This window comes from Equus przewalskii, chromosome 7, assembly GCF_037783145.1.
Source record: "Equus przewalskii isolate Varuska chromosome 7, EquPr2, whole genome shotgun sequence".
NCBI lineage: Eukaryota > Metazoa > Chordata > Mammalia > Perissodactyla > Equidae > Equus > Equus przewalskii.
The window spans coordinates 16,025,804-16,052,750 of NC_091837.1; the positions used below are offsets into that span (position 1 = coordinate 16,025,804).

Below are 26,947 nucleotides of genomic sequence, written 5' to 3' on the forward strand. Positions count from 1 at the left end.
GTGGTACCGAGAACCTGCTCTGGGCGTATGGTGGCTGGCTTTGGGGAGCGTCTCAGGAATGGGGGCTTTGTTCTGGGTTAGATGCCATCAGAAAGCAGAGCCCATCCTCTGACTCAGTATCTTCACGAATCTTCTCTAGAAGGAGGGCAGACCAGACTGAGGCCAAGGCTCTGAGTGGTAAAGAAGCAGCAGTCACTCCTGTCAGCCAGGACGGAGAGACGCTGGGGCGCCTTTGCGTTTTGGACAGAGTTCCTGTTTCCTCTGGGCTCAGACCGGATTACAGAGGGGTCTTGTTTCTGTCGTGATCACTCAGGGTCCCAGAGCGAACAGCCTTGTCTGATGTCGATGTTCTTTGCAATCGTTGACATTTGGCGTGAACACCAAGGACCACCAGCGATAGTTCGAGATGTCGGGGGCTGCATTTCTTTCTCAAATGCTTCTCACCCTCTGCTCCATGTTCACACCACCTGGGGAGATTTACAGATCTCGCTGCCCTGGCCCCACCTCATCCGAATTAAATCAGAAAGTCTAGAGGGTGGGACCCAGGCGTTGGTGTCTGTAAAAACTTCCCAGGGGATGGGAAAGGGCAGCCGGAGCAGGGAAGCCCCGGTCTGGCTCGTGCTGTTATTGGGATGATTAAGAGAGAAAACGTATTTCTAACTGTAGCACAGTGCCCGGCACGCAGTAGGATTTAGATAAATATTTCTCCTCCGCCTCCTCCCTCTGGACATTTTGATTTAACTGGGATGAGATTTTTAAATCTTCCCAGGTGATGTGAATATGTAGCCAGGTGCGAGAAGCACTTAAGGAAGAAAAAAGCAGCCTCTGACATCCGCAAGCTGGCCGGTACGATCAAGGAGGCCTGTGTGCTCCTGCTGGACGTCGGCAGTTTCAATCATGAACGTCCGCAAAGTCCTCGTTGCTTCTCCTTCTTCTTGATCTCCTTCTCATCCAAAAGAGAACCCTTGTCGCCCTTCTCAGGCCGGGACAGCCAACATATCAGCGCAGAACGGGTCCAGGTCAGGAGAAACCTGACTTGGAATGGCCTCCAGACTAGGTTCTTTGTGCTGTGTGGCCTTTCATAGGTTGCTTAGCTTCTCTGTGCTTAGAGCAACTCTGAGTCAGAGTGCAGAGTCCAGAACCAGACTGCCCAGTTCAATATGAGCTCTGTCACTTAGTAACTAAGTGACGAGCAAGCTCCTTAACGTCTCTGTGCCTCAGTTTCCTCATCTTTAAAATGGGGTAACAGTGGTACCTGCTTCCTAGGGCTGTAGAGGGGATCACATGAGTTGACACAGGAGGAGGGGTCAGCACCCCAGCATGGTGTCACCTGCATGTAGGAAGCACACATGGTAGCAGGCACGGTTACTGCTGCTTCTCTAAGTGGAGGCAGCAAGTGTTGGCAGCCTTTTCTTCAGGGAAGTGGCCACAGCTGCCGAGTGCCTGGCAATGGGCTGTCCCTCTGCCGGCAGGGGGGCCCCAACGCGACAGTGACAGCGACAGCAGGAGGCAGAGCTGATGACACGGGCGGCCGCTCAGACCAGGCTGGGGCAGCGGCTGCGGTGAGGGCTTACCTGCTCTCACAGCTGGAGGAGCGGGACGCCGAGCTCGGGGACCGTGACGGGCCGCGGTGGTGGCGGTGGCGGTGAGATTTTCGGGGCCGGCTTCGCGATCTGGGGGGTGAGAAGGAGCAAGTCAGAAGAGCAGGGGGAGAAAGAGGGTTTTCGATCTTGTGACATCCATTTTCCTCTTGCACCCAAGTCACTGCCCCTCCCAGAGCTAGGCAGGCCTCCCCACCCGCCCCTCCACCCCCCGGCTTCCCACCTGGGGACTCGGGTCTCTACCCGCCATGCAGAACACCAGTGAGCGGAAATGGGTGCCCTGCAGGGGACGGCCTGGGTGACGTGGGGCCCTCAGCCCGAAGGCCTGATGCAGACCACACCCTGGATGCGAACGTCACCTCCACACGTCACCTCTCCCTCACCTAAGGCAAGAGTCCCAATTTCAGACAGCGGCATGAGCCAGTCAGGACCACAACGGTGACTCAGTCAGGCAGTAAAAAATGTCACCCGAAGGGCATGGGCTATAGAAAGGAGTGGCTTTGTCCCCAGGACAGTGGCAGGCTGCTGGGTCTTCTAATTTTTCAAGTGAATGTAGAAATACAGATTTTTATGTGAAATATTCCTATCTGAAGTGGAAGCTCATTTTAAAAAGAGACACTGTTTGGGGCAAACAAAACACATTTGCAGAGTAAATTAGGCCTTTGGGCTGTCAATTTGTCACCTCAGGCCTGGAAAATTAAGTCTCAGTTCTTAACATGGAGTCGAAAGCCCATTTTCAGAATGAGTTACAAACGTCATCGACAACAGAAATTACAATAACAATAATTAATACCACTGCTACTAAAACTGGTATGATTACAGCTTACTTCAGCTCCCTCTAAACGATGACAACAACTCAGAAGTAGCAGCAGCAGCAGCAGTGGTCACTGAGGATGTACGAGGAATGGCAATGGTTTGGGCCAAGCCAGTGGGAGTTAGAGACGACTCTAGTGGGAGGCAGCCTTGTTGTCCAGGAGAGGACTCAGGGATTCTTGTAATGATCAGACTATTTCCCTTCCCTGCTTAAAACCTTCCCACTGCCCTAATGTCAAGTCCAAACTCTGACCTTGATCCCCAAGCACCTTCAGAAGCCAGCCCCTGCCTAGCTCTCCAGCCTCCTTGCATGACATCTTCTGCCCTGGCCTGGAGGCTTAAGCAACCCTGAACTGCCTGGATCCATTTCCTGGTTCACGCTGTCCTTCTGATGATGATGATGATGATGGTGATGAGGAGGAGAGGTAACCCGTATCCAACACATTTAGTGCCCAGGCACCGTGTCCTAAGCATTTTCCTTAAATGGACTCATCTACTCCTCACAACCCTTCTCCTCTTATTCCCATTTCACAGATGAAGAAACTGAGGCACAGAGCTTAAAGCTAGAATGGTTTCCTCCCTCCTCAGCCCCAGCCTGGACACCCCTCCTGCTGGCAGCCTCCGTCACCACCCAGCCCTCCTTCCACACCAGGGCTCCCACCGCACCCTGGGCTTCCGTGTGCCACCGCCGTGCCGTGACCTGTCCCATGTTCGTCTCCTGTGCCTGCTGCCCTGTGAGCTCCTCGAGCCGGGAGAGCGTCTGGCTAACCTCTGTCCTTGGGCCAGCACTGGGCTGCCACGTATGAGGCCCTCAAGAAGGGATGTTGAATAAAGGAAGCCCCGTCAGCCCCGTGGTCCTTGGTTGGAAGCAGCCCTGACCATAGGACTCGGCAAGAATAACGATCCCTCATCTCAGGGCGCTTTGTTTGCCTTGCATTTCCCTCTCCCGACTCTGTCTTTTGGCTCACACAACCTCTCTCATGTCCTGCCAGCGATTTCTGGCACTCATCCAGCTCTCGGCACTGGGGAGGGCCGCCACCTTGCTGCCCTCAGGCAGGCAGCCCTTGTCTCCCTGAGCTCTTAGGGTCTGGGCCCTGGCCCTGGCTCTGTGGCCGTCTATACTGCAGCCCCCTTGGACAAGTGATGCGGAGGTGTCCAAGAACATGCGCTCTGTCTGTGCTTAGCATGAAGGCACACGCAATACATAAGACCACTAATTCCCTCTTGACTTGAATAAGCTTAATGATCGAGAAGTTCTCCCCTGAGCTAACTCAGAGCTCTACTGCTTCCTTCTAGTGCATGCCCCAGGCTCCCGTGGTGGTGGCTGAAATACCCTCCTTCGCACTGACCTTGGGTGACAGGACCCTTGGGACAGCAAAGCTGGCGCCCTCCCTCTGCGCCCTTGCCTCCTCTTTTCCCTCCCCGGTAGCCGACTGCCTTTCATCTCATTGCCTTTGATCCTCCCTTTAGAAGCTTCTTGGTGGGAGATAAAATATTAGTTGATTGGAAAACACACGCACTAGCATTTGCAGTGTATAAAGTAGATGAGTTGTAACCAAATTTACTTTTGTTTGGCTGGGAACTGAACTCGCTGGCAGCGCTGGCTGATTTGAATTTCTACTACCAGCCATAAACTGGGAACCAGCCGGGGCCCTGAGACAGCGGGTGGAGTTTCATGGGTATCTCCAGGCCGTAAGCCCCAGCAGCCAGGGCTCAGATGCAAACACACAATCGCGCGTGTGCACGCACATGATCATGCCCCCTTAACCACTCATGCACACACAGCACACGCATGTGCACAGCTAAAACCACCCCACAGCCTCCATCTGTATAATGCACACAGATTAATAAGCAGTGCACACGCAGAGGGCGTAGAATTCACACACAACAGCAGACAGTGCACCAACATGACACTGTTCATGTTCATGCTCACATAAGCACAGGCATACATAATGCATTCGTGTGAACGCAAATATACACCATACACACTATTTACCCACATTGCATACATTTGTATGCACAGCGCACACAAATGTTTGCATGCTGAAAAATGTACAGACGTTTAAAAACAATACACCCTACACATATACACACTGCAAACATATATACTCAGTGCACATGCAGGCACACAGAACTCGCACGCACTGGGCACACCAGGCACACAGGTGCATACCACTCACTTTCACGCACACACAAACACACACATATGCACAGCGTATACACAACCTTGCACACTCATGTGTACCCAAGACCACAGGTGCGAGTCCACACTCAGTTCTGTCTTTCCCTTCCTTCTTCCCTCTCCCTGCACCCAGCCCCCTCTCCCTTTCCCTGATTATTGGCATCTCTGATGCTGACTATTACAAGGCCAGCTCTTCCACCTCCCCAACCCGGAGAGAATGTTCCAGGTGGAATCCACTTACTGTTTTTTGTGCCTCTTCTCTTCCCTTCTTTTGCTTTTTGGGCTAGAGGAGCTAAACGAGAAATGGCCAATTAATTGAAAGATGCAGAATTCCAGTTAAAGATAAAAATAAAGGAGTTAAAATGCTGAACACACAGTGGCCACTAGATGCAGGCAACTTTGGAACAGACACTGATCATTTCCAACACCAGAGCAGTCGCTGCCACCTTTTCCCCCCAGCAGGCTCAGCGAGAGACAGCGACCCCACACGGAGACTGAGCACGGGGTGTGCGGCATGCCAAGGGCAGCTTTATAGGTTAATAATAACAGTCGTTATAAAGGTAACGATAATAATATCCGCCATTGCTCAAGGCTCTATTATAGGGTGTGCACTCTGTTAAATGTTTTTTGTCGGCAATCTCATTTGATTCTTCCTGCAGCCTAGAAGTACACTTGTGGATGTGGAAACTGAGCCTCAGAGGAGCTAAAAACTTGCCCGGGATCACACAGATGAGGTGGGACATGGCCCCAGACCCTGGGTCCCAGAGCCCATGCTCTTGGCTGCTGTTCCATCCATTTCTGAGAGAAGAGAATGGAATATCCAGGGAGATGTTCTGAAGCCTCACAAAGCTTGGCAGATTCTGAAATGTTCTGCTCATGAATATTCAAGTCTGTTGTTTGTTTTTTTTTTTAAGTCAGAGGGCTGGGGTGTGGGTCAAATGGACAACGATGACTTGGGGTCCTATGGAATGAAATAGAGGCCTCAGAGGGCGAATGCTATTTGGTAGTTCAAGCCCTACTGGCTTCAGAGGGTCACCAAGAACCCATCGCTGGCCTAGGTGGTGGGAAGGGGAAATTGATTTCATCCAATTTCATCCAGCTGCGGGATCTATCCCCGTGTTTGAGACTCAGCCTGGGCTGTGGAAGAGCCCAGAACGTCACTGAAAGATCTCAGTTTATGTCTGGCTCTACGGCTTAGCTGCTGTGTGACATCTGGTAAGCAACCTGTCTCTCCAAGACCCGGGTTCCTCGGCTGTGAAACGGGGCCATCGCTCAGGCTGTTGGGCTGAGAAGAAGGATGATGTCGGTAATCAACGTCCGCTTGTTAACTGAGTGAGTGAAAGGGCCTTGCACTCTGCCAGCTACTCTACTGTTATTGTTATTTAAGAGGCCACCGCAGGGTGTCCTGATCCTCTGTCTGGTGGATCTGGGTTTGAGTTTTGGCTCTGCCACCTTCTGACTGTGTGTCTGAGGACATGCCTGTCTGAGCCTCAGTTTCTTCCCCTGTAAAATGGGAATAATAAACATACCCACTGCAAAGGGGTGTGATGGGCATTAATGGAGATTAAACTCACACACATGGAAAGAGCTCAGGGCAGGATCCCAGTTTATAGTGAGTACCCCGTAGATGACAGCTCACCCAGTGTACAGTAGGACTTGGCCTCCATCCCTTGGCTAGGGTCTGGGGAGGCTTTGGTGGGGTGGCTGGGGCTGATGTTTCTCTACATGCCCCCGACCCAAGATTTCAACCCACGCTAAAACAGACCCTGGTAAGAGTGGGGAGACTTTCCAGGGAGGGGCATCAGCAGGGGCTGGTCCAGGAGCAACCATCCGGCCTGATGGCAGTAGAAAGCTGGCTTGGAACTTTCAGGGAAACCAGCTCAAGGCCATCATTTTGGAGGAAACGGAGGCCCAGGGAGATGAAGGGGATGTGCCCAAGAACACAGAGATGGAGACGGGGCGCTGACTCTAGAAGCTGCTTAAAAGCAGAAAGCTGAAGCGAGCGGCCAGAGGCAACAAGGTTCTTACCTGTGCCTTCTCTTCTTGGAGAATGACCTGATTCAAGGAAATAAAAGGAAGAGAGACAGGGAGGAAGGGAAGAAAAGAGGGCGGGAGGGAAGGAGAGAAGGGAGGAAGGAAGAAAGAAACCAAGGGAGGGAGGGAAGAAAATAAATATGGGTGAGTTTGAGGTTTTCTTTCCTGGGATGAATGTGTCAGTGCATCTGTGAGCACGCTACACGGGGGCTGGGACACACAGGCAATCCTCCTCCTCTCTTAGATTTCAAAGAATGTGAAGATCATATGGGAGATGTATTTTGAACTTCCAGGTCAAAGGTAACCAATGCTTCAACCCTCACTCAGAGTTGTCAGTAAGTGTGTCCCGGGTGGAGGGGGAGATAAGAAAGAGTCCTCTACCTCCTTCCCTCCTCTAAGTCTCCTCTCATCTTTCCTCTCCCTAGTTGTGGATTCATCATCATCATCATCATCATCATCATCATCATCATCATCAAGGGAAAACCAGCTTCCATAAGTGGAACTCCTACTATGTGCCAGTCTCTGTGCTAAGCATCTCACACAATCTCATTCAATCTTCCCCCAAACCATGTGGAATACTACTAACAACCATTTTACCAAGACACTGATGCTCAGAGAAGTCAGTTAAGTTGCCCAGGGTCACACAGCTTCACCTACTCCTACTCATTCTTCAGAGCTCGACTCAGATGTCATCTTCTCCTCGTAGCATTTTCCAGTCCCCTCAGGTGGGTTGGGTGCCTTCCCTCTGCTCCCACATGCCCTGGTGAGCTTCTGAGCTTAGCCTGATTATAGGACAGAGCTCTGCATAATACGATTATCCATTTTCCCCACTAGAATGGGAGCAACTTGAGGGCAGGAGCTGGGTTTTGGTCACTGTTCTGTTCCCGGAGCCCAGAATCCTCATTCATGGCACAAAATGGATATTCAATAAACAGATGTGAAAAATGGGAATTTTTTTCTTTTTTAACTCTGAAGGTTTATTTGAGAGGAGAAAAAAAAATAATAATCTCAAAGCATCCTTTAGCCCTAGCTCCTACATCTTAAAAAGTCAACCACCATTAACCAGACATTTCAAGAAGCTGGACCAGAAGTGGGGTGGTGCTCAGTGGGGAGGGTTCGGGAAGGATCAGCAATATTATTTCCCCTCCTGATCAACTTCTTTATGATCCTCCTTCCCTCTAACCCTTGGGCCAATGGTAGCCAGCGGAAAAAGCCTGTTTCTAACCTTCGGGCGCAGTCTCTTTCTCATGAGAAGAAACCCCTGAGTGAGAAGCGACTTCGCTTCCAAGATCCAGATTTAGAAAAATGCTTCCCCCTTCCCCAGCCAACCCCTAAACTGGGACAAATTGTTCAGCGTCGGAAGGTGACAAGATGGTAGTCTATAGTCATGGGCAGGTCATGGAGTTCCCACAAAGAACGCCATGCTGGGGAAAGTTTCTGACACCACATCAACATGGCATTAATTGGTTTGCCCACGTCTTGCTTTCAGCATGAACTCAACATCAACTGGAATGTTTGGGAAGATAGTGGACGTGATTGGTGAGACCACACTGAGTTGAGACCATTCTGGCAACAAGAGCTGAGATTTGATCGCACCCCTGGATTGGGAAACGTCCACGTTGAGGCAACTTTGAAGCAGGGCTGAGATGCAGGGGAAAGCCCAAATGACCTCTTACCTTCTGTGCTGATGTAGTTAATTGCACAAGTAATCCCCCATTGACGTAGGAAAATGGAAGATACAGATAAGCAAGAATAAAATATAAACCGCTCTGTCCCTGTCATCCACAGCCCACCACAGCAAATAACTTACACAGGGGGCTTCTAACTCCCTGGCCCCAGGGCCAGGCAGGCTTTGCAAACGTGTGCAAATGCGGGGAGCAGGTTAACTGAGGCCTGCGGCAAACTGACGCATCCCTGCTCTGTCTAAATGCACAGCCACTCCTCAGCTTCAGCTGAGGGTCACCTGTGGGAAACTGGTCCAATGAAGATGGAGCTTCTGATGTTATAGAGGACCTGGAAAACTGGATTTTTGTATTGCAAAATCTTCCGCTTATGAAATAATGGCTTGGCCCATGAGCCACAGATTTGTGTCTTCAGGTGGATATCCTTCCGGTCTTTTTTTTCCCCATAAACATACACATGTGTGTGAGTAGGAGTGTGAGAGTGTGTGCGTGTGTGCATAGTGGACATCTTTTGGAACATGTCAACCGTTCATAATGCCCCTTAATGACTGTCCACAAGGGTGGACAATCCCAGCGGCTGTGTTTTCCATGATCCCACCCCCCCCCAGGACACAATTGGACCAACCAGAGAGCCCTTTCCTTGGGAACTGGGATAAGGAACAAGGCAGAAAGAGTCAGTGGTTTTTTGTGGCTGAGCCTGCAATGTGGAGACACGGGGACAGGGTGCACCCATCTCGCCACGTGGACTCGGGGACTGTGCGTCCTGCGTGGGTGCTCCCAGCTCTCTACTCCCTGGTGCTAGCTCCTTTCTGAGGCCTGCCTGGGCTCTAAGACATGCCTGTCTCCTTGTAAGCAAATCCCCCTTCTGGCCTGAGTCAGCTTTAGGGGGCTCTGGTCCTTGCGACCGGGGTCCCAAGTTATAAAGAGACAAATAAATAACAATACATAGATGAGTATTTAACATAAATGAAATGATAAGCTTCCAATGACTTTTAGGTGCCATCCACTCTCACCCCAACCCCACCCCACCTGGGCGTCCCTGCTCACAGGGGAGGAAGGACCATACCTGTGTCGCTTATGTTTCTTGGAACTTTTCTTCTTCTTTTTCTTGACAGGCGATGGGCTATATGATGCGGACCTGCCAGGGGAGGGAGACACCCTCAGAGGGAGGCTCTTAAAGGCCACGGCTGGTTTCACAGACCCTTCCCCAGCCTCATACACGGTCCCAGCTCTTCCCGTAACACACATCAAGGATAACGTCAACACTAATATTAGCTTGCATGTGTTTTCAACGTTATCGTGTGTTTTACATACGTTATCTCACTTAGTCCTTCCACACACTTTTTAGGGAAGTACAATTGCTATCTTCCTTTTTCAGACAAAGAAAGTGAGGTTCAGAGAGGTCAAGTGGCTTGCCCAAAGACACACAGCTAGGACATGGAGGAGCTGATTAAAACTGAAGCCTCTCTGACCCCAAAGGCCTTGCTGTCAATCACTCTGTCCCCTCACAGTCAGGCCATAAACATTTCCTTTTTTCTGCTGTTCTCCTCCAAGCTGGGCCCCTCCTCTCATATACTTTAGGCCTCTCTTCTGCCCCACCCTGTGGTCTCCCTGATAAGATGGAGCCCCTGGAGGAGATCTCGCCAGGCTGTGGTCAGCATGGCTGGTGCTGTCAGGGGTGACCTGAGAAACAGAGCCACCCTAGGACCATGACTGTGACTGAGGTTCAGGTGACCTGAGTTCCAATCTTGACTCACCCACCAACTGAGGAGGTCGCCTTGGGCATGTCCTGCTCATTCTACATTTCTTATTCCCCCACTGACAACATACCAAGGTTGAAACAGACTAGGAGTTGCAAACTCGGTACCAACAGGGGCCTCTCAGATAGCACGAATGCACAAAGCAGACTGGGTGTGGGACAATAGGGAGTGGTGGGGACTGTGGTGAACCAGAGAGTGCCTGACAGACAGCACAGCTCCTCCTCAGATCAGCCTAGGTCCTGCGTGGGAATGCAAACCCAGGCTTCCAGGACACCTGCCTTTTCAATAGAGATTGCCAGAAAAACATCTTTTCATACGAAATCTCCTGGTTTTTAAATGTCAGTCACCGATTAAAAAGACAAAAAACACTTTACAGGTCAAATAAAACATGTCTGCAGGGGAAGATAAGGGTTGACTCTTAGGAAATCACAGTGCTGTCCCCAAGCACGTGCTCAGTGGACATTTATTGAATGAAGGAAATAGTGAAGACTGATGTCTGCTTTTTCCTTATTTGAAGTGTTCTCCTGCCCAGCCCTAAAATCAGGAAGCTCAAGCCACTTGTCCCCTTCCACTCCTCCCCCTACACTGAGGGTCTTCATTCACATTCCCCCCTTGTCCACTTTGGGCCCCTCCCCTTAGGACTCGGCGAAGGGCTAACGGGGTGCAGAGGAAATCAGGCAGCTGGGGCCCGAGTCAGCCAGACGCTGCTCTCTGCTGCCCCCTGCAGGCTCCTTCGAATACTGCCTCCGAGGTTCCGTGTGTTTTCAACCCGCCCCTGAGGTCTCTGCCCATCCCTCTGGGTCTGGACCACTGGACATGCTTTTAATCTAGTAAGTGGCAGCTAGAAGAAAATCTGGAAATCTTTTTAAATAAAAAAGAATTTAAAGGGATTGTACATAGAAAAAAATTTGTAGGGTACAAAAGAGCCAATAGCTAGCAAAAAACATAAAGGTCATTATTCTTGGCGTTCAACTTGCGAGGTGGGAGTGGTGGAACCAGCTGGGGAGCCTGGGATCAAGTCCCTGTAGGTTCTGTCACCCCTTCTCTTTGCCTTGTCTTTTCTCATCTTCAAAATGGGGATAATAGTTATAAGTCCTGGGCACATAATATACAGCAAGGTGACTATAATTAACAATACTGTAGTATACGTTTGAAAGTTGCTAAGAGATTAAATCTTAAAAGTTCTCATCACAAGAAATAAAAATGGTAACTATGTGAGGTGATGGGTGTTAAGTACAGTATACATATAACAAACCATTGTTTGTATACCTTAAATGAATGCAGTTACATGTTAATTGTATCTCAATATAATTGGAGAAAATTTTTTAAAAATAAAAATAAAATGGAGATAATAATGCTCGTCTAGTAGATTGTGGTCAAGGGTAAAAAAAGATCATGGCGCTCACAGTACTTAGCACAGCCATCCACACAGAGTAAGTTCTCAAAAAAAAAATCAGTATTCATGGTCATGACTATGCTTCTGATTAATCGGTCATTTACTACATGGCAGACACTGTGACAGCTGCTGGCACATCCATTTTCTCATCTAATTCTCACGAAACCCCAAGAGGTAGGTTTTATCACCGTTTTATATAAGTGGAAACAGACACAGAGAGGTGAAGTGACTTGCCCAAGATCACACAGCGAGTTAAGAGGCAGAGAGGGGATCGGAACCCAAGAGGAGTTGCTGTTTGACTCTGAAACCCGTATTACTCCTATTTTGTAATATTACTCCTATTTTTATCTATTGACTATTTTGTCCCTTCCCCCGTCTTCAAGGTTTCATCTCCCTTTAGGGCCCTCACCTCCTTCTCTTCTTCCGGGTGGATTTCTTCTTTTTCTTCTTTCCCCTGGAGGAAGGCAGTGGTGTCAAGTCTTTGACTCGGGAGGCACTGTTGGGAAGCACAGAGTCAGCATTAGGGGACCCAGGGTTCCCCAAGCCCCCAACCAGGGCCGTTGCAGCTGGGGAAGGAGGACCCAGTTCCTTGGAGGATGAAGGGCCCTAAGCAAATACCTAATTATCACCTCCTGGTTGATTCGGTCACACTTCAGATTAAGTGCCTCAAATAAGGAGTTAATGCCAACCTAATGAGACAGACGCTGCACGTTATCCAAACACCAATTGATTATTTAAAACAGAGTTATAGAGGTTAACTGCTCCTTAATAGATTTATTATTGAATTTGCAAATGGCTCACCTTGGTAAATAAATCACTTTTTAAATAATTAATCGGCAGGTCAGCCCCCTCCCTCCACAACACATCGTGTCTCTAGTTCCTGCTGGAAATTGAATAGGAGGCAGAAGAGATGATAAGTAGCAGCTGATTATTAAAAGCATATTTGCCGAGGTCTAATGCAATGAGACACATATCTTATATTGCCTCACAGAACCTCCAAAACCTTGGCTCTTCAGGAATAATTATTTCCTGTTCAATTAAATTCAAACGCTCGGGGTAGAGTTAAATGAAACCAAGTTATCTCCTTTTATAATTGGGGCAGGCTCCAGGGATGTTTTTAAAACAGTATCCCATGGCAAAAGGAGACGGTTTGGGATGCAAAACTGCTTGTGAACGGAAACATGCCAACCCAGTTGATCCTCACTGGGAAAATATAGTATTAATAATGGTATTATTGTCATTATTAGTAACAACATGATACCATTTATTCACTTATTATGTGCCGAGTGTTTTATATACTTTGATGCTCACAAAACCACTTTGAGAGTGGTATGATTTTTATGGTCTCGTTTTACAGGTGAAGAAAATCAGGCTCAGCCGGTCAAATTGGCTTGCCTGGTCCGCACAGCCTAGGAAAGCATCCGGTCTGGGATTTGAATCAAGGCTTGTGTGAATCCTACCGTAAAAGCTTTTGCACAAAACCAGATACCTTCTCAAACTCGTCTGTGTGGCTGATCTTTTGGAAATTACTCAGCTCTTTACAGAACATCATAAAATGCTGCTCTGTTTCCTCCCATTCTAAGATTTTGGACGGCTCAGTAGAAAAAATGATAAAGTGATTAGAATATATGTTAATCGCTCTGCATCTCCAATACATAAAATCTTATAGCTACATCTATAACACTTTCAAGCGCCACTTTTAGTAGGTTAAAAATAAATATCATAGGGGTTGAGTATCCAGCTACTTAACTATGCATACACGTTATAAAGCATAAAGCCTGGCACACATAGCCAGGATACAAACAGCCTGCTTGTTTAAACATGGTGGGTCACTTCCAAATTTTTCCTTTAACAAGTGCTTGACACACAGTAAGAGCCTAATAAATATTTGTCAAGGGACCAAAAGAGGGATGAATGGATGAAAGAATTTAGTTGCTTGTTAAATCATCTTGGTTCCTATAAACACTTCTCAGTGTAACAGCTGCCAGGAATTTGAGGGAAAAAAAAAAAACCCAAAAATATTTAAGGGAGAAATACTTAATGGGAAAAAAAACACACCTTTTAAAAGTGTGTCCTATAAAACAGAGAAAGATGTCATTATTTCGGTCAATTACTCTAACTTCTGGAACCCCAGGGTGCCAGGGGAGCAAGGTTTGAGAACCACTGTCCTAGATTCAGATTTAAGCGGTGGGGTCAAATCAAGACAGCACTTGAATTTGGATAGGACTGAGGACTGTGAGGGGAGGATAATCAACCCCCTCCACAAATCCTAAATGTTTTTACCGAGGTAGGTCTACATTTCTTCTAGCCCTTTCTTTCCCCTGCCCCCGTTCTCCTAGGTGTGCCCTCAAGGGGGCTGGAAGGGCCAGAATAGTGGTTAAGGACACCCCAGTTACATAAGCAGCAGTGAGAGACGCGGCGGGTAAGTATGCAGTGGTTATATTTACAATGCTTCAGAACACAGCAGTCAAACGCGCAGAGGGGAACTACGCAGCCATAAAGAACGCTGGCTCGAGAAATGGACACACCTGGGTTTAACTTCCTGCTCTATTCCTAGCTCAGCGACCTCCCTGAGTATCATTTTCGTCCTCTGTAAGATGGGAATAAAACATGATGCCTGTCTCGTAAGATGGCTGTGAGGAATAAAGGAGCTCGCTCGGGTAATGTGTCCTGGTCCGGCACAGAGTGAGTTCACAGTAAATGAACTTCTAGTATTAAAATTGTTATGACTTTATAATTAGCATCATCCTCACTATTGTGGTTGTTATCATGTCAGAGAGTGGGTCACAGATAGGAGAAGGGAGTGAGAGGCCCACACACTCACAATCGAGTTGATAACACGGCATCACTTTCCAGATTGTCCTGCCCTTCTCTGAAGAGAACCTTCTCTTCAGGCTCCATGAGACTCTAACTAACATTTTAAGCACCTCTTGTATTCCACACTCACTGTCGGGATCTGTACACGCCTGATCTGATTTAATCCTCATCTGACCTCTGGAATTAGATCTCAATATTCCCATTTTAGAGATGTGAAAACTGAGGCCCAGGGAGGAAAACGAACTTGCCCATAGTCGCCCGGTTAGTAAGTGGTAGTGTCCAGGTTTGAACACAAGTCTCCATGACATATTTACTCCCCTTCGGCCATCGGGGAGACGATGTTTTGAGAATAAGGAAATTCTCCTCCTCCTCATTCTCTCTCCATCTCCCTCAGCATCTTATGGAAACAATTTTTTCCTGTTTCCTGAAGACGATTCTGCAGATCTGATGTTGAAGTTCGCTTCTCCAAGCGGACAGGATTTAACTGTTTCTCCGTCACTGGAATCATAGCCTAACTAAAACCCATAGTTGAGAGGGCGGCCTGGAGGGAAGGGCGGACTTCATCCATGAAAGCTACTCTGGCTTCCCAACTACTCATAGCTTCTGTCTAATTCTCAGATGAGCGCCCAGTAGGGCTTAGAAAGTCTACCTCAGTAAACCAAGGACTCTAGGCCATAAGGAGTGAGTCTGGACCAGAGCAGGGGGCCTCAGGCTAATCTTTGCCCTACTACCAGTGGACCTCAGTTTCTGCATCTGTAAAACGGCTTTGACACTCCGATTCAACATAAGGAGGCAGGGCTTGTATCTGGGGAGTCTTGCTGACAAAAACACTTGATCCATTTTCCATCTGTCATTGGGGGGGGGGGGGCGGGCGGGTAGATACAGGCCCAGGGCAGTGAGAGAGTGTGGGTTAATTTGAGGAATAGAACTAAGGCTTTCAACCGGCTGGCTGTATATAGCACAAAATTTATAAATAGGAGGCAGGGGCTGGATTGGCCTTTTCATTAGCATCAACAGTATGATGTGATGGGTGTAAGTCTAGGATTTAAGATCAGAGAGACCAGAGTTCCAACCCTCACTCTGCCGCTTACTGGCTGCCATATTTCGGGAAACCACTTTACCTCTCTGAGCCTCAGTAAAGTGCTGTATCCTCAGACGCCAGCACAATGCCTGTCATGTGGTAGGTGCTCAAGAAATCCTGTTTGAATAACTGAATTAAGGAGGAAACACAAAGATCTGAAACTCAGGAGGCAGATCTGGGCTGAAATCACAATTTGGGAGTCATGGCTCATAGAGTCATTAAAATGGAGAAGAACTAACTCTATCATTTAAGGCAGGGGCAACAAACTGTGGCCCACAGGCAAAATCTAGCCTGTCTCCTGTTTTTATAAATAAAGTTTTATTGGCACACAGCTGTGCCTGTCTGTTTCCACATTGCCTATGGCTGCTTTTGTGCTACAACGGCAGAGCTAGTAGTCGAGGTAGAGACCATCTGGCCCACAGCCTAAAATATTTGCTGTCTGGTCCTCCACAGAAAAATTTGCTGACTTTTGATTTAATTTTAGGGTTTGAAAGAGGAACCTGCAAAAGAGAGAGGGGAGGAGTGGCCAGAGAGATGAACTTCATTTCTGCATCCTCCACTTGATCTTCCCCATTGGACTGAGGAGGAGTCGGGGAGCATCTCACCTGCGTGCTCTGGCAGGACTGAGCTCCCGGCAGGCCTTGTCTCTCTCCCAGCTGTTGGTGCCCAAGGCCTCAGTGGCCAGATGCTGGCTCAGCTTTTCCGAGGGTCCATCCTGAGCAGGGACCATGGGGCTGCTCTGAGGTTCTGTCCTACAGGGGAAGAAATAAGGAGGCAAAAGTGTTAGGATCTGAGAGACTGTTAATGTTCATCAAATATTAATAGCGGTCCTAATATTTCCCAACTTTGCTTGCAGTTAGGTTGGTGACATGAACTTATCTTTGGCCACTAGTCTCTGAGTGGGAGTAACATATGTCATTTCCAGCTCAAGGCAATAAGATCTGTGTGCCTTCTCCAGCTCTCTCTTCCTCTGTGACAGTGACTTTGGAGGCCACATATTCTGAAAGGTGGAGCTCAGTGATGGAGAAGAGATGCCTGAACCACATGAGACTTTGCATGATAGAAATAAACCTTAGTTAGGTCAAGCTGCTGAGATCGAGGGGTGTGTTTGTTACTGCAGCATAGCCTAGCCTAACCTGACGAAACATAGGGAGAGACTGGAAACCAGCATTTCACTTCCTTCCTCAAGATGTAATTGGAGGCCAAGGCATGGCAGGATTAGTTCCAACCCCCCTTCGCCATCTCTATCCCATTTCTCTGCCTTATCTGTATATGAAAGAGAGACCCCTGAATTCAAACACTATCTGCACCATTTAGTAGCTAGAGGACCTGGGCCAGTCACTCAACCTCTCTGAGTTATAGTTTCTTCAGTGATAAAATAGGGAGTAATATCAGTCCATATATTGTTGAGTTGTGAAGATAAAACGAGATAATATAAGCAAAGAGAACAGTCTAAAAAGTGTCAGTTCTCTTTCCCTTTACATCCTTGTGACCCCGAACCTCCAATGTGGTGTCCTTAGCAGGTATGAGGCCGCCTACTTGGGACAGCAGTTCCCACGAAGGCCTGAACTTCCCTTCTCTGCCTCTGAGATGAGCTCCAGACACCTCCAGGAAATTACCTGAGTCTCACCTCCTTCTCTGAGTCCCAGAGAGGAAACAGAAGGTGCCTAGTTACTCAGTCTTTGAAGAGACTGTCACTCAAATCTCCTGGCTCCTAACCCGGAGGAGTCAGGAATTTGAGAGATACAGGTGAATCTGGCACCAACCAGCAAATTCCCCTCCCCACTCACCCTGCCTGCAGATCCCAGGTCAAGCATTGATCAAAGGCATCAGCGTTTCTCATCACCAAGCTCCTGCAGCCAGTGCATCAAGATTGGTTTTATGACTCGGGATGAATGCATCTGATAAGCCCTCTGCTCCTTAGGGCTGTCAGCAGAGCAGGCCCAGCCCAGTCAATATTGAGGGAAGGGCAGCAAAACACATCCGTCTTTGTCAGCAGCTTATCGGTGCATCTTTAGAAGCAGAGCTGGGAGATACTGCAAGCCCAGGAGGGACGGAGATTCTAGTCAGGGCTGCCCAGCCCCCCTCACCACTGGCTCCATGCTTCCAGAACTACCCCCCCGCCACCATCCTATTCAGCTTCAGTTTTCCTGACACCCCCCTGCTCCACTTCTCCTATTGTGAAGGCTCCATTTCCACGTCGTTGCTCCATCCATCCATACAGAATGCTGTCCTGGCTCTTCTTAGAAAACTCAAAGAAGCTCAGTTTAAGCCCAGCTTCCAGCAAAGCTTGCCTCTTCCCATACTTATCCTGGCTGGGCTAACCCGCATTCACTAACTCCAATTCCCTGAGGGCCTGCAGTGTCTCCAGGCCGGTTCTAAGTGTGGGGATGCAGTGAACAAGACTGGTGTCCCCTGTGATCATAGACTTTACATGCTAGACGGGGGAGCAGGCAATAAACACATAAGCAGGTAATAACACGGCTTCTCGGATGGTAATAAATTACGGAGAGACTAGATCAGTGTAGTGGGGCTAGGAGATGGGAGGGGACGACTGCTATTTTGTACAGAGAACCCGTGAAGGCCTTTCTGAGGAGGTAACAGGGGAGTAGAGACTTGAAGGACCAGGGACTAACCGTGCAGTTTGTGGTGGTTTTAAAATGTGCTCACAGACTCTTTAACACTCCTGCCGTCAACAGAAGGGGCCTAATTTCCCTCCCGTTGAATATTGGATGGGCTTAGTGACTCACTTTTTAATAAATAGAATGTAGTAGAAGAGATCATGTGTGACTTCCAAGACGAGGTCACGAAGGCAGAATCTCCCTCTCCCTCTTGGGCTGATGACTCTGAGGGAAGTTGGCCATCACATTGTGAGGACCCTCCCGCAGCCCTGTGGAGAGGCCCATGTGAAGAAGAACCAAGGCCTCCCGCCAACAGCCAGCACCAGCCAGCCATGTGAGAGCACCACCTTGGGAGTGGATCCTCCAGCCCCAGTCAAGCCGTCAACTGAGACTGCAGCCCTGGCTGACATCTAACTGCAATCTCAAACCCAATCGAATTCCTGACTCACGGAAACTGCAAGACAATGATAACTATTTATTGTTGTTTTAAACCAAAAAGATTTTGGGTAACTTTTTGCCTAGTAATGTATAACTTCTACACAAGTATCTGTGGGGAATGGGAAATGTGCTCCAGGTGGAGGGAACAGCAAGTTCAAAGATCTTGGCACGTACAAGGAGCAGCCAGCAAGGGCTGGGGTGATAAGAGGGGAGATCAGAGATCCTGTCTTTGTAAGTCATGAGAAGACCTTTGGTCCTCTGTGGCTGAGACAGGAAGCCTTTGGAACAGAAGAGGGATATGGTCTGGCTTACATTTGGAGGGGTCACTCCACTGGCTGAGGACACTAGAAGGAAGGGAGGGAATGACAGAGACTGGGAGGTGATTGAAATAGTCCACGCTCCGATCCGGGTGGCAGCTGTGGTGGTGATGAGATGAAGCCAGATTCTGATATGTTATGAGAGAAGAACTAGCATCCTTTGCTGCTGGTGAAATGTGGGAAGCAAGAGAATAAGAGAAGGGGAGGGGTCAAGGTCAACTGCGAGGTTTTGAGCCTGAGCAGTGGGCAGGATGGAGTCACCATGGAGGAGGTGGAAACTGTGTTGTAGGGAGCAGGCTTCGGGGAGCTCTAACCCCTTTTCTAGGATATGTTAGTCCCTTTGCTGCCCTCACTGCAGCTTTCACTGATATGGGTTGTTGCTGCCCTTCCGTTGTCTGCTCTCACACGAGACTATGGGCTCCAGTCTAGCGCCATGTCTTACTGTTCCAGAGCCTGCTGCTTGCTAAACACTTAGAACATTTGTCCAACGAATAAATGAAAGAGCACATGCGTTGGCTAAAGAGAACATTCATTTATTTCAAACAGTCAGAAAGGGCGTCTGAGATGCTTTGAACTAATCCCTTCCGGTTACACTTGGTGGAAATAACCCAGCCAATGCCTCAGTCTACCAGATGGCTCGGTCAGTGCTTTTCTATCCTACTCCGTATTTCTCTTAGAAAAGTGATCAGTGCGCTTATCAACATATGCGTCTTGCCCAGCAGAGCCTTGAGTTGGACTCACATAAGAATGGTATTTGGGGCTCTCTGGGCATTATAGGAAATCAAGACAAATCTGTACCTGAGGCACCTGCATGATAGGGAAAAACGGAGAGCTGATGTGAGGAATCTGGCAGCAAATAAATATGTGACAGATAGTGCTGGCACTGGGCGGAAGGTCTCAGTGACTCGTGCCAGTGGAGAGAGGAGAGGCATGGGTTATTCTGCACTGCAGGGAAAGCTGGTGGGTGCTACTGCCAGGCACTGGGGACAAGGTGAGGACAGTGCCTGAGCCATCACTGCCAGCAGCCGGGTTCAGAATCAGGGATGGGGGATCCTGACAGTGGCTGGATGAGGGGAGGGGTAATGGAGCTGCTCCAACTTCTAACTTGGCGCTCTCTGATGACGTAGGCTGTTCTTTCCTCCAGTGACACTGGCTTCACTTTCCAGGTGTTGGGTACCCCACCCGGGATCATAAAACAAACAAAGACATAATTAATTCTACCAGGCAGACAGAGAGTGGTGAGGGAAGGAAGAAAGGAATCCTCTCCAATATGACATTTAAGATCTTTTTTTTCAATATGTTCTAACACTTTGCTTCTCAGCTTTCTCAAAACTGAAAAAGACTCAGAAAGCATGTAATCCCGGGTGTCACAAACCTGGCACACTATCAGAGGACTCCAAGAAGTTTTTAAAAATACAGATTCCTAGGTCCCATCCTACCTGTAATAAGTCAGAGTCTCAAAGGGGTGGAATGGGAGAATCTGAATCTTAAAGACACATTCTAGGCAATTCCACCTCCTATGGGATCAAGACTAAAACCCAAGCTGATTACCAGGACTAAAAGGCTCTGTATGATCTGGCCTCTGCCTGCTCCAGACCCCATCTCCTACCTCTCTCTGTCCCTTACTCTGCTCAAGCCACATGGCCTCCTCGCTTTTCCACAAGGAAGAGCACCTTTGCTCCTTCTCTTCCCTCCACCCAGCATGCTGTTCCTCCAGCTCTTTGCATGGCCAACTCCTTCCTTTCTTTCAGATGTCACCTTCTCGGCAAAGCCCTCCCTGACCCTTTATGTAATCCTTCCCCTGTCTTGACCTGCCTCCATCACAGGAGCCCCCTGTGCCTTCCTGCAGAGCACTTGTTACTATGCGAAATGACCATTTTCTATGCTTATTTGCTAACCGTTTGTCTTCTGGACTAGAATGTAAGCTTCATGAGAGTGGGCACTAGTCTCTTTTCTCACCACTGAATCCCCAGGGGTATGGTGCCTGGCATAGTGTAACTTTTTGCCCAATAAATATTTGTTGAATGAATGAATGAATGAATGAATGAATGGGTAGATGGATGTACAAATGAATTCGGATGACCAATCTCATGTAGGAACCACAGATCAGATTTACCCTCTCTTTACACATAAAGGGGCAGAGGTCCAGAGAGAAAGACCAGTCTGAGGTCACACAGCACTTCAGCCACGCTCTCTCCTCCACAGCCCCGCCCATCTTTCCTCCCTGCTTCCAGCTCTGCATCTCTGCAAGGATTTGAGAAAAATTCTCTGCTCCGTCTTTGCTGAGGGTACCGGCAGCTGCCTCATTTTTACCACACCGCCCTTCCGTGTTGCATACAAAAATACTTAAAAGAAGGCAAGATCTTCAGGGGACGGCTAAAACAGTGAAGTCAAGGGCCCGGCACACTCCACTTCACAGAGGGAGGGAGGGAGCCGTGAGTACTGAATTCCTCAAGGCCTCCCCACTCGTTCCTGCTAATCAGCGACCTGGAGCTTAGATGCTGCTCTCCGTAGTCATGGCAACCAGCAGATTCCCAGCCTCTGATAAGAGTCAGGGCTGAACTTTCTGCAAAACTCTCCAAGATGCCTGGCTCCCTGGCCGCTTCCCCGATTCCCGCATCAAAGCACCCCACTCCCAACAAAGTGCTCATTTGGCCCTGGGGTTGGGTGCAGATCCTGGCGTCCCAAGCCCTAGATTGGGTTAAATCCTGTTTGGAGGATCAGAGACAAACAGTGTTGGAGGGGAGTGAAAAGGACCCCAGCCTCAGCCCACCCATGCAGAATGGGGAAACCGAGGCACCCAAGAGGCAAGGGGACTTGCCGAAGACCACGTGGTGACAGAGCTACGGCTTGAACTGTGGCCTCTCAACCCCCAGTCTGATGCTGTTTCCACATCACTTGATCATAGCAACAGCTGGCGTGTATCAAGCAGCTACTCTGTGCCAGACACCTGGCTAGGCACTTCTCAAGCATCGTCTCATTTAAGCATCCAAAGAAACTCAGGAGCAGGCATGGTCAGCCCACTGTACAGATGGAGAAACTGAGGCCTGGGATAGTAAGTGGCAAGAACACCAGCTGCCCTGCCTGTTTATAAGAATCAACTGAGAAAAAAGGAAAGCAATCTGGAAAACACTTTGAAAATATAAGAAGTAATAAATGGGGGGCAAAGGGTGACTCTTGGTAACTTCTCTGTAAGACAGAGACTTGCCTTATGTGTCTGGAGAAGGGGCCATAGCTCAAGGTTTGGCCTGAATCTCATATTCCACAAAGAGGAATGGCACTTGGTCCTTAGATTCACGACATCCCTGACACTTACTGCCTCCATCCTACTAACTGCTCCTCCTGTGTGTGTAGCACTTTCTAATCCAGGGTCTCAAGTGATGCTGACAACCCTCTGTAAGGTGCTCAGTTTGGTGAACTTAACCCCATTACACAGATGAAGACACTGAGACCTGGAGAGGCAAAGGGACTTGCTTTACACCCCAGGCGCTCGTGCCTCAGTTTTCTGTTCTCCACTTGCACCCAGGGCAGTGAATGATCCATCCTTGTCCCCGCACTGGCCAGAAAACTACAATCTGCCTGTTTCAATAGAGAATTAAGGCCCAGATCCTGAGCTCCTGAGTCCAAAAAAGCCCCAGGCTCATCATGGGCTGACCCAGCCCATCGACAAGATGGATTCGGCTAATTTGTGCCTTGGCTCCAGGGACTTCAGTCTGGGCCCTGTTAATATCCTGGCCTGAGGTCTTAGTACCACGTCCTTTTCAAGGTTAATTAAGCTCAGTTGGTGATAATCTGCGGGAGCTGCGGCTCTCTGAGCTTTGCGATCACAGCTGGAAAAAGCACAGCGGCTTGGGGGAAAGATTGGGGATTCCAGAGAGCCACCGTGAGAGACATTTGGACGCGGGGGCAGTAATGCTCGTCTTAGTCGGAAGGGAACGAGAAATCAGAGGAAGTCTTATGTGGTTAGCATCTCCCACATTATTTAATTCATTTACTCAATAGTTGTTTACTGAACATCTACTTAGTATCAGATTTCAAGGACCCAAAAGCAGCCAAGACTCATCTCTGCCCTCAGAGCGTTCCCAGCCTGGAAGGGGAAGACTGATCCGTCCACAGGGGACTCCCAATACGGTCGAGTAACTTCTCTGGTGGAGAGAAGCTCAGAGGACCACGGAACCATAGGGAGAGCCCCTAATCCAGCCTGGGTTATCTGGGCAGGTGGCCATGGAAAGATTCCTAAAAGATGTATGGAAATTGGTCAGGAGAGTGGAGTAGCATGTACAAAGGCCTGACCCTGAGACACGGCAGTGGACTTCATGTAAATGCAGAGGAGGCAGCAAGTTGGAAGATATAGTTGGGGTGGAGGGTGGGAGGTAAGAGTTGAGACTAGTTTATTTCCCTGAGCATAATGCCGTCAAGGTCCATCCATGCTGTTGCAAATGGCAAGGTTTCCTTCTTTCTTATGGCTGAATAGTATTCCATTATAGACACACACACATATCTACCTACCTTTCTATCTATCTACCTATCTATCTATCTATCCATCTATCTATATCTATCTCACATTTTGTCTATCCATTCATCCATTGATGGACACTTAGATTGCTTCCACGTCTTGGCTATCGTAAATAATGCTGCAATGAATGTTTGGGAGCAGGAAAAAACAGGAGCTGAGACTGGGGAGGTAGACAGAGGCTGGATCCTTCAGGACCACGTGGATGGGTGCTTCTCACACCTTCCTGTGCCGGGAAGCCCCTGGGGATCTTGTTAGAATGCAGATGCTGGTTCAGCAGGTCTGGATTAGCGCCTGAGCTGCTGCGTCTCTAACCATTCCTGGGTGAGGCTGCTGCTCCGTGGACCACACTTTGAGTAGCCAGATTGTGGATTTTATAGTCTGGAGGGCTGGCCCACACAGACGGGCATAGTCCTCCGGCATGCTCTCTGCTCAGGCCACTGAGGAGAGTGATTCAGTTCAGTTGTCAGGGCTGAGGGTGCATGTGTGTGTGAACATGATGCGTGTGGGGTAAACACTCTTGGATATCCGAAATTGTCCAGTTCCCAAGTTCAGGTCAAAGGACAAAAGAACCATACGGAGAAAAGATCAGCTCAGCATTTCTTACCCAACTCAGCCACGCAGGTCAGGCCCCCCAACCTGTCTGGGTTTTGAACTCTCATCGCAAACACATCCATGGCTGCCCTCCAATGAACCCCAAACCCACCCAGACATTTCTCCCTCCACAGGCTGGCCTGTCGATCGCCTATTGGCCTAATGAGGGGTCAAACTGCTGAGAACGGACTGGATTTGATTCTTGGGACTGCCTGAAATAAAACTTCGTGGTTTTCCACTTGAACAGGTTGTGAAAGGTGATTAGGTGATGCTGGGAGAGTGCACAGGTCCTGGAGTCCCGCAGAGCTGGGTTCAAGCCCTGATCCCCCCAAGCTGTGTGAGGAGGGGCAAGAACAACATCCCTCACGCCAGCACAGGGCACCTTCGGCCAGTATTGCAGGCACACTTTACGTTTCTCCAGGGAGGGTGAGTTGCTGGCTCTATTTTCTTGCCATGGGAGGGACTGTGCTGGTGAGTCCCTTTGGGGCATCATAACAGCCACTGATGGAGGAAGCACCAAGCAAGATCTGCTGAGAACAGGGAAGAGGCCCTCAGCCTAACAGGAAACCTTGGTTCAAGAGCTGAGGGAGCAAAGAGTGGTCCCCAGCAGTGCTGCCAGGCACCGTTCACTTCTTCTTCATTCAGTCACTGACTCAACAAATGTTTGTTGGGCACCTACTTTGCATAAGCCATGTTCTAGGCTCTGGAGACACAACAGAGAACAAGACAAAAAAAATCCCTACCCAGTGGATAACACAGATCCCAGCCACCATGGGATGGGCAGAGTTGGGAGGAGAGCAGAAAATACCCATAATGAAGTGGAGAAGATGCAGATTTGGAAGGTGATGAGTGCCATAAAGAAAATAGATAGAGTAGGATAAGGGAGCCTGGGAATGCTACTGGAAGGGGGCTGCAATTTAAAATGTGGTGATCAGAGAAGGCCCCACTGGGAAGGGAACATTTGAGCAAGACTCGAAGGTGATGCAGGAGTAAGCCTCGAGCATGCCTGGGAGAAGGACACAACAGGTAGAGGGCACAGCCAGTGCAAAGGCCCTGAGGTGGGAACATCCTAGATGCACTGAGGCTAGAACTGTGTGAGCAAGGGGGAAAAGAGTAGGGGGTGATGTCAGAGAGGTAATGAGGGACAAGATCATGGGTGGTCTAGTGGCTATTGCAAGAACTTGACTTTTTCTCTGAGTGAGATGAGAAGCCATTGGAAGGTTCTAAGCAGAGGAGTGAGGTAATCTAACAGGTTTTAAAGGATCTCTCTGGCAGCTTGCTGAGTGTAGACAGCAAGGGAGCTGGAATAAATGCAGGAAGACCAGAGAGGAGATTATTGCAACAACCCCACGAGAGAAGATGGTGGCCGGGATCCGTGTTATCACTGCCCTACTCGGATTCTGGACAAATAGTGAAGTTGGAATCAACAGGGTTTGCTCATCGATTGGATATGGAGTGTGGAGGGAGGGGTCAAGGGTGACTCCAAGGGTTTTGGTCTGAGCCACCGAGAGGATGGAGCTGCCAATTACCAAGCCGGGGACGGCTGCAGGTGGAGAAGGGGGTTTTGGAAGGGTGCTCTGGAGCTCAGTTTTGGACGTGTTAGTTTTGAGATGCCCGTTAGACCTCCATGTGGAGATGGCAGGTAGGCAGTTGGGTCCATGACACCAGGATTCAGAGAAGACATTGGCGCTGGGGAAATGCATTCGAGAGACATTAGCATTTGGATGGTATTTAAAGCCAGGAGATGGGATCTGCTGGGGAGTAAGACGGAGCACCTGGTTGAGCGAGGTGGGAAACTGGAGAGGGAGGTAAGCTCTGATGGCATTGTCCCAGTGGGATTTCGGCATAACCAGGTGGCCCAATAGAAGTATCCCAGCCTTAAAATACTCCTAGGGTCTGACTGCTCCTGTTCATTCATCCACCCATTCCTCAGCGGTTCATGTGATCACTCATTCATTACTCATTCATTCACTCATCTGCTAAGCATCTACGGACGGTCATTTCAAGATGATCCAGACGTGAGTCCTTCCCCCAAGGAGCTCACAGTCCAGAGGAAGAGCTGGGGCACGTACATAAGAAACTCTCCTACAGAAGTGACAGTGACCCGAGAAAGATGACCTGAGTAGAGAGAGGGTGCATGTGTCTGGAGGAAACAAGACAGGCTGCCCGGAGGGGCAGAGTTCCTGGTCCAGGGAGTGCTGGTGGAGCATGGGGATTGAATTCATCACATGGACTCTGCCTGGCCACTTGCCAGCCAGGCGACCTTGGGCAAGTCTCTTCGCCCTGCCCCACCTAGTGAAATCACAAGTGTATGCCCCTCACAGGGCTGCTGTGAGGATGAAACGACATGAGGTGTGCCCAGCGCTTAGACAGTTTCTGGCACATGGTGGCACTTTAAAGATCAGCCACACTTTCCGGGGACAGGTCACATTGGTCTCCAGCCTTCCTTGCCGAAGCTCGCCTCTGGGGACTCACGCACTGCTGGTTCTGAGCCTCTTCCCTCAGACAGCCCGAGGCAAGGGATTCTGGGAAGGGGAAGGGCAGGGAGGTTGGCGCGCCCTTGAGTATCCCGGGAGCCCCTCCCTACCCTGGGGCCTTGGCTTCCCCCACCACCCTGAGTGGCTACTTCACTGGCCCTTTCACAGTCACTGCAGTGACTGGCTTCTCTCTCTCTCAATAGCCCAAGGATGAATTTGTCTCTCTCTGTCCTCCCACAGTCACCCACTGGACTCTTGTCAGCTGGAGCTAGACCTAGACAGAAAGCGTCCTAGAAGGTGGCACAGTTAGGACTTTGTGTACACACACACATACACACACACACGCCCCTCCTTCCCGAGGCTAAGGTCTGGAAGAAAATTCCTAACGAGCAGAGAGTAAGCTGCAGCTGACGTCTGCAGAGAGGACAGAACAGACAAGCCACAAATCTCGATGGCAGGCGGTGAGCAGGCGGCGAGCTCCTGAGGTCCTGGCTCGTTAGTTTTAAAACAACACAGCAGAGAAGTGAGATAAAGGGCTTTCGCGGGGGAAGCTGTCAGACACCTCACCTCCCACTGTGGCAACCACCAGAAGGCCCCATCCCTCCTCCCGGGTTACAGAAA

The 26,947-nt window shown here is 49.2% G+C and overlaps 1 protein-coding gene across 1 annotated transcript in view; it reads right to left on the bottom strand.

The window, feature by feature from the left end:
* The window catches only part of SRRM4 (serine/arginine repetitive matrix 4), a 151,629-nt gene that overhangs the window by 31,361 nt on the left and 93,321 nt on the right, over positions 1 to 26,947 (bottom strand). The window contains exons 2-7 of the mRNA XM_070627125.1: positions 15,972 to 16,118; positions 11,878 to 11,964; positions 9,379 to 9,450; positions 6,625 to 6,651; positions 4,838 to 4,888; positions 1,575 to 1,673 (exon numbers count right to left, since the gene is read on the bottom strand). Of these exons, the coding sequence (XP_070483226.1) occupies positions 1,575 to 1,673; positions 4,838 to 4,888; positions 6,625 to 6,651; positions 9,379 to 9,450; positions 11,878 to 11,964; positions 15,972 to 16,118 (483 nt within the window). The remainder of the gene's footprint in view (positions 1 to 1,574; positions 1,674 to 4,837; positions 4,889 to 6,624; positions 6,652 to 9,378; positions 9,451 to 11,877; positions 11,965 to 15,971; positions 16,119 to 26,947) is intronic.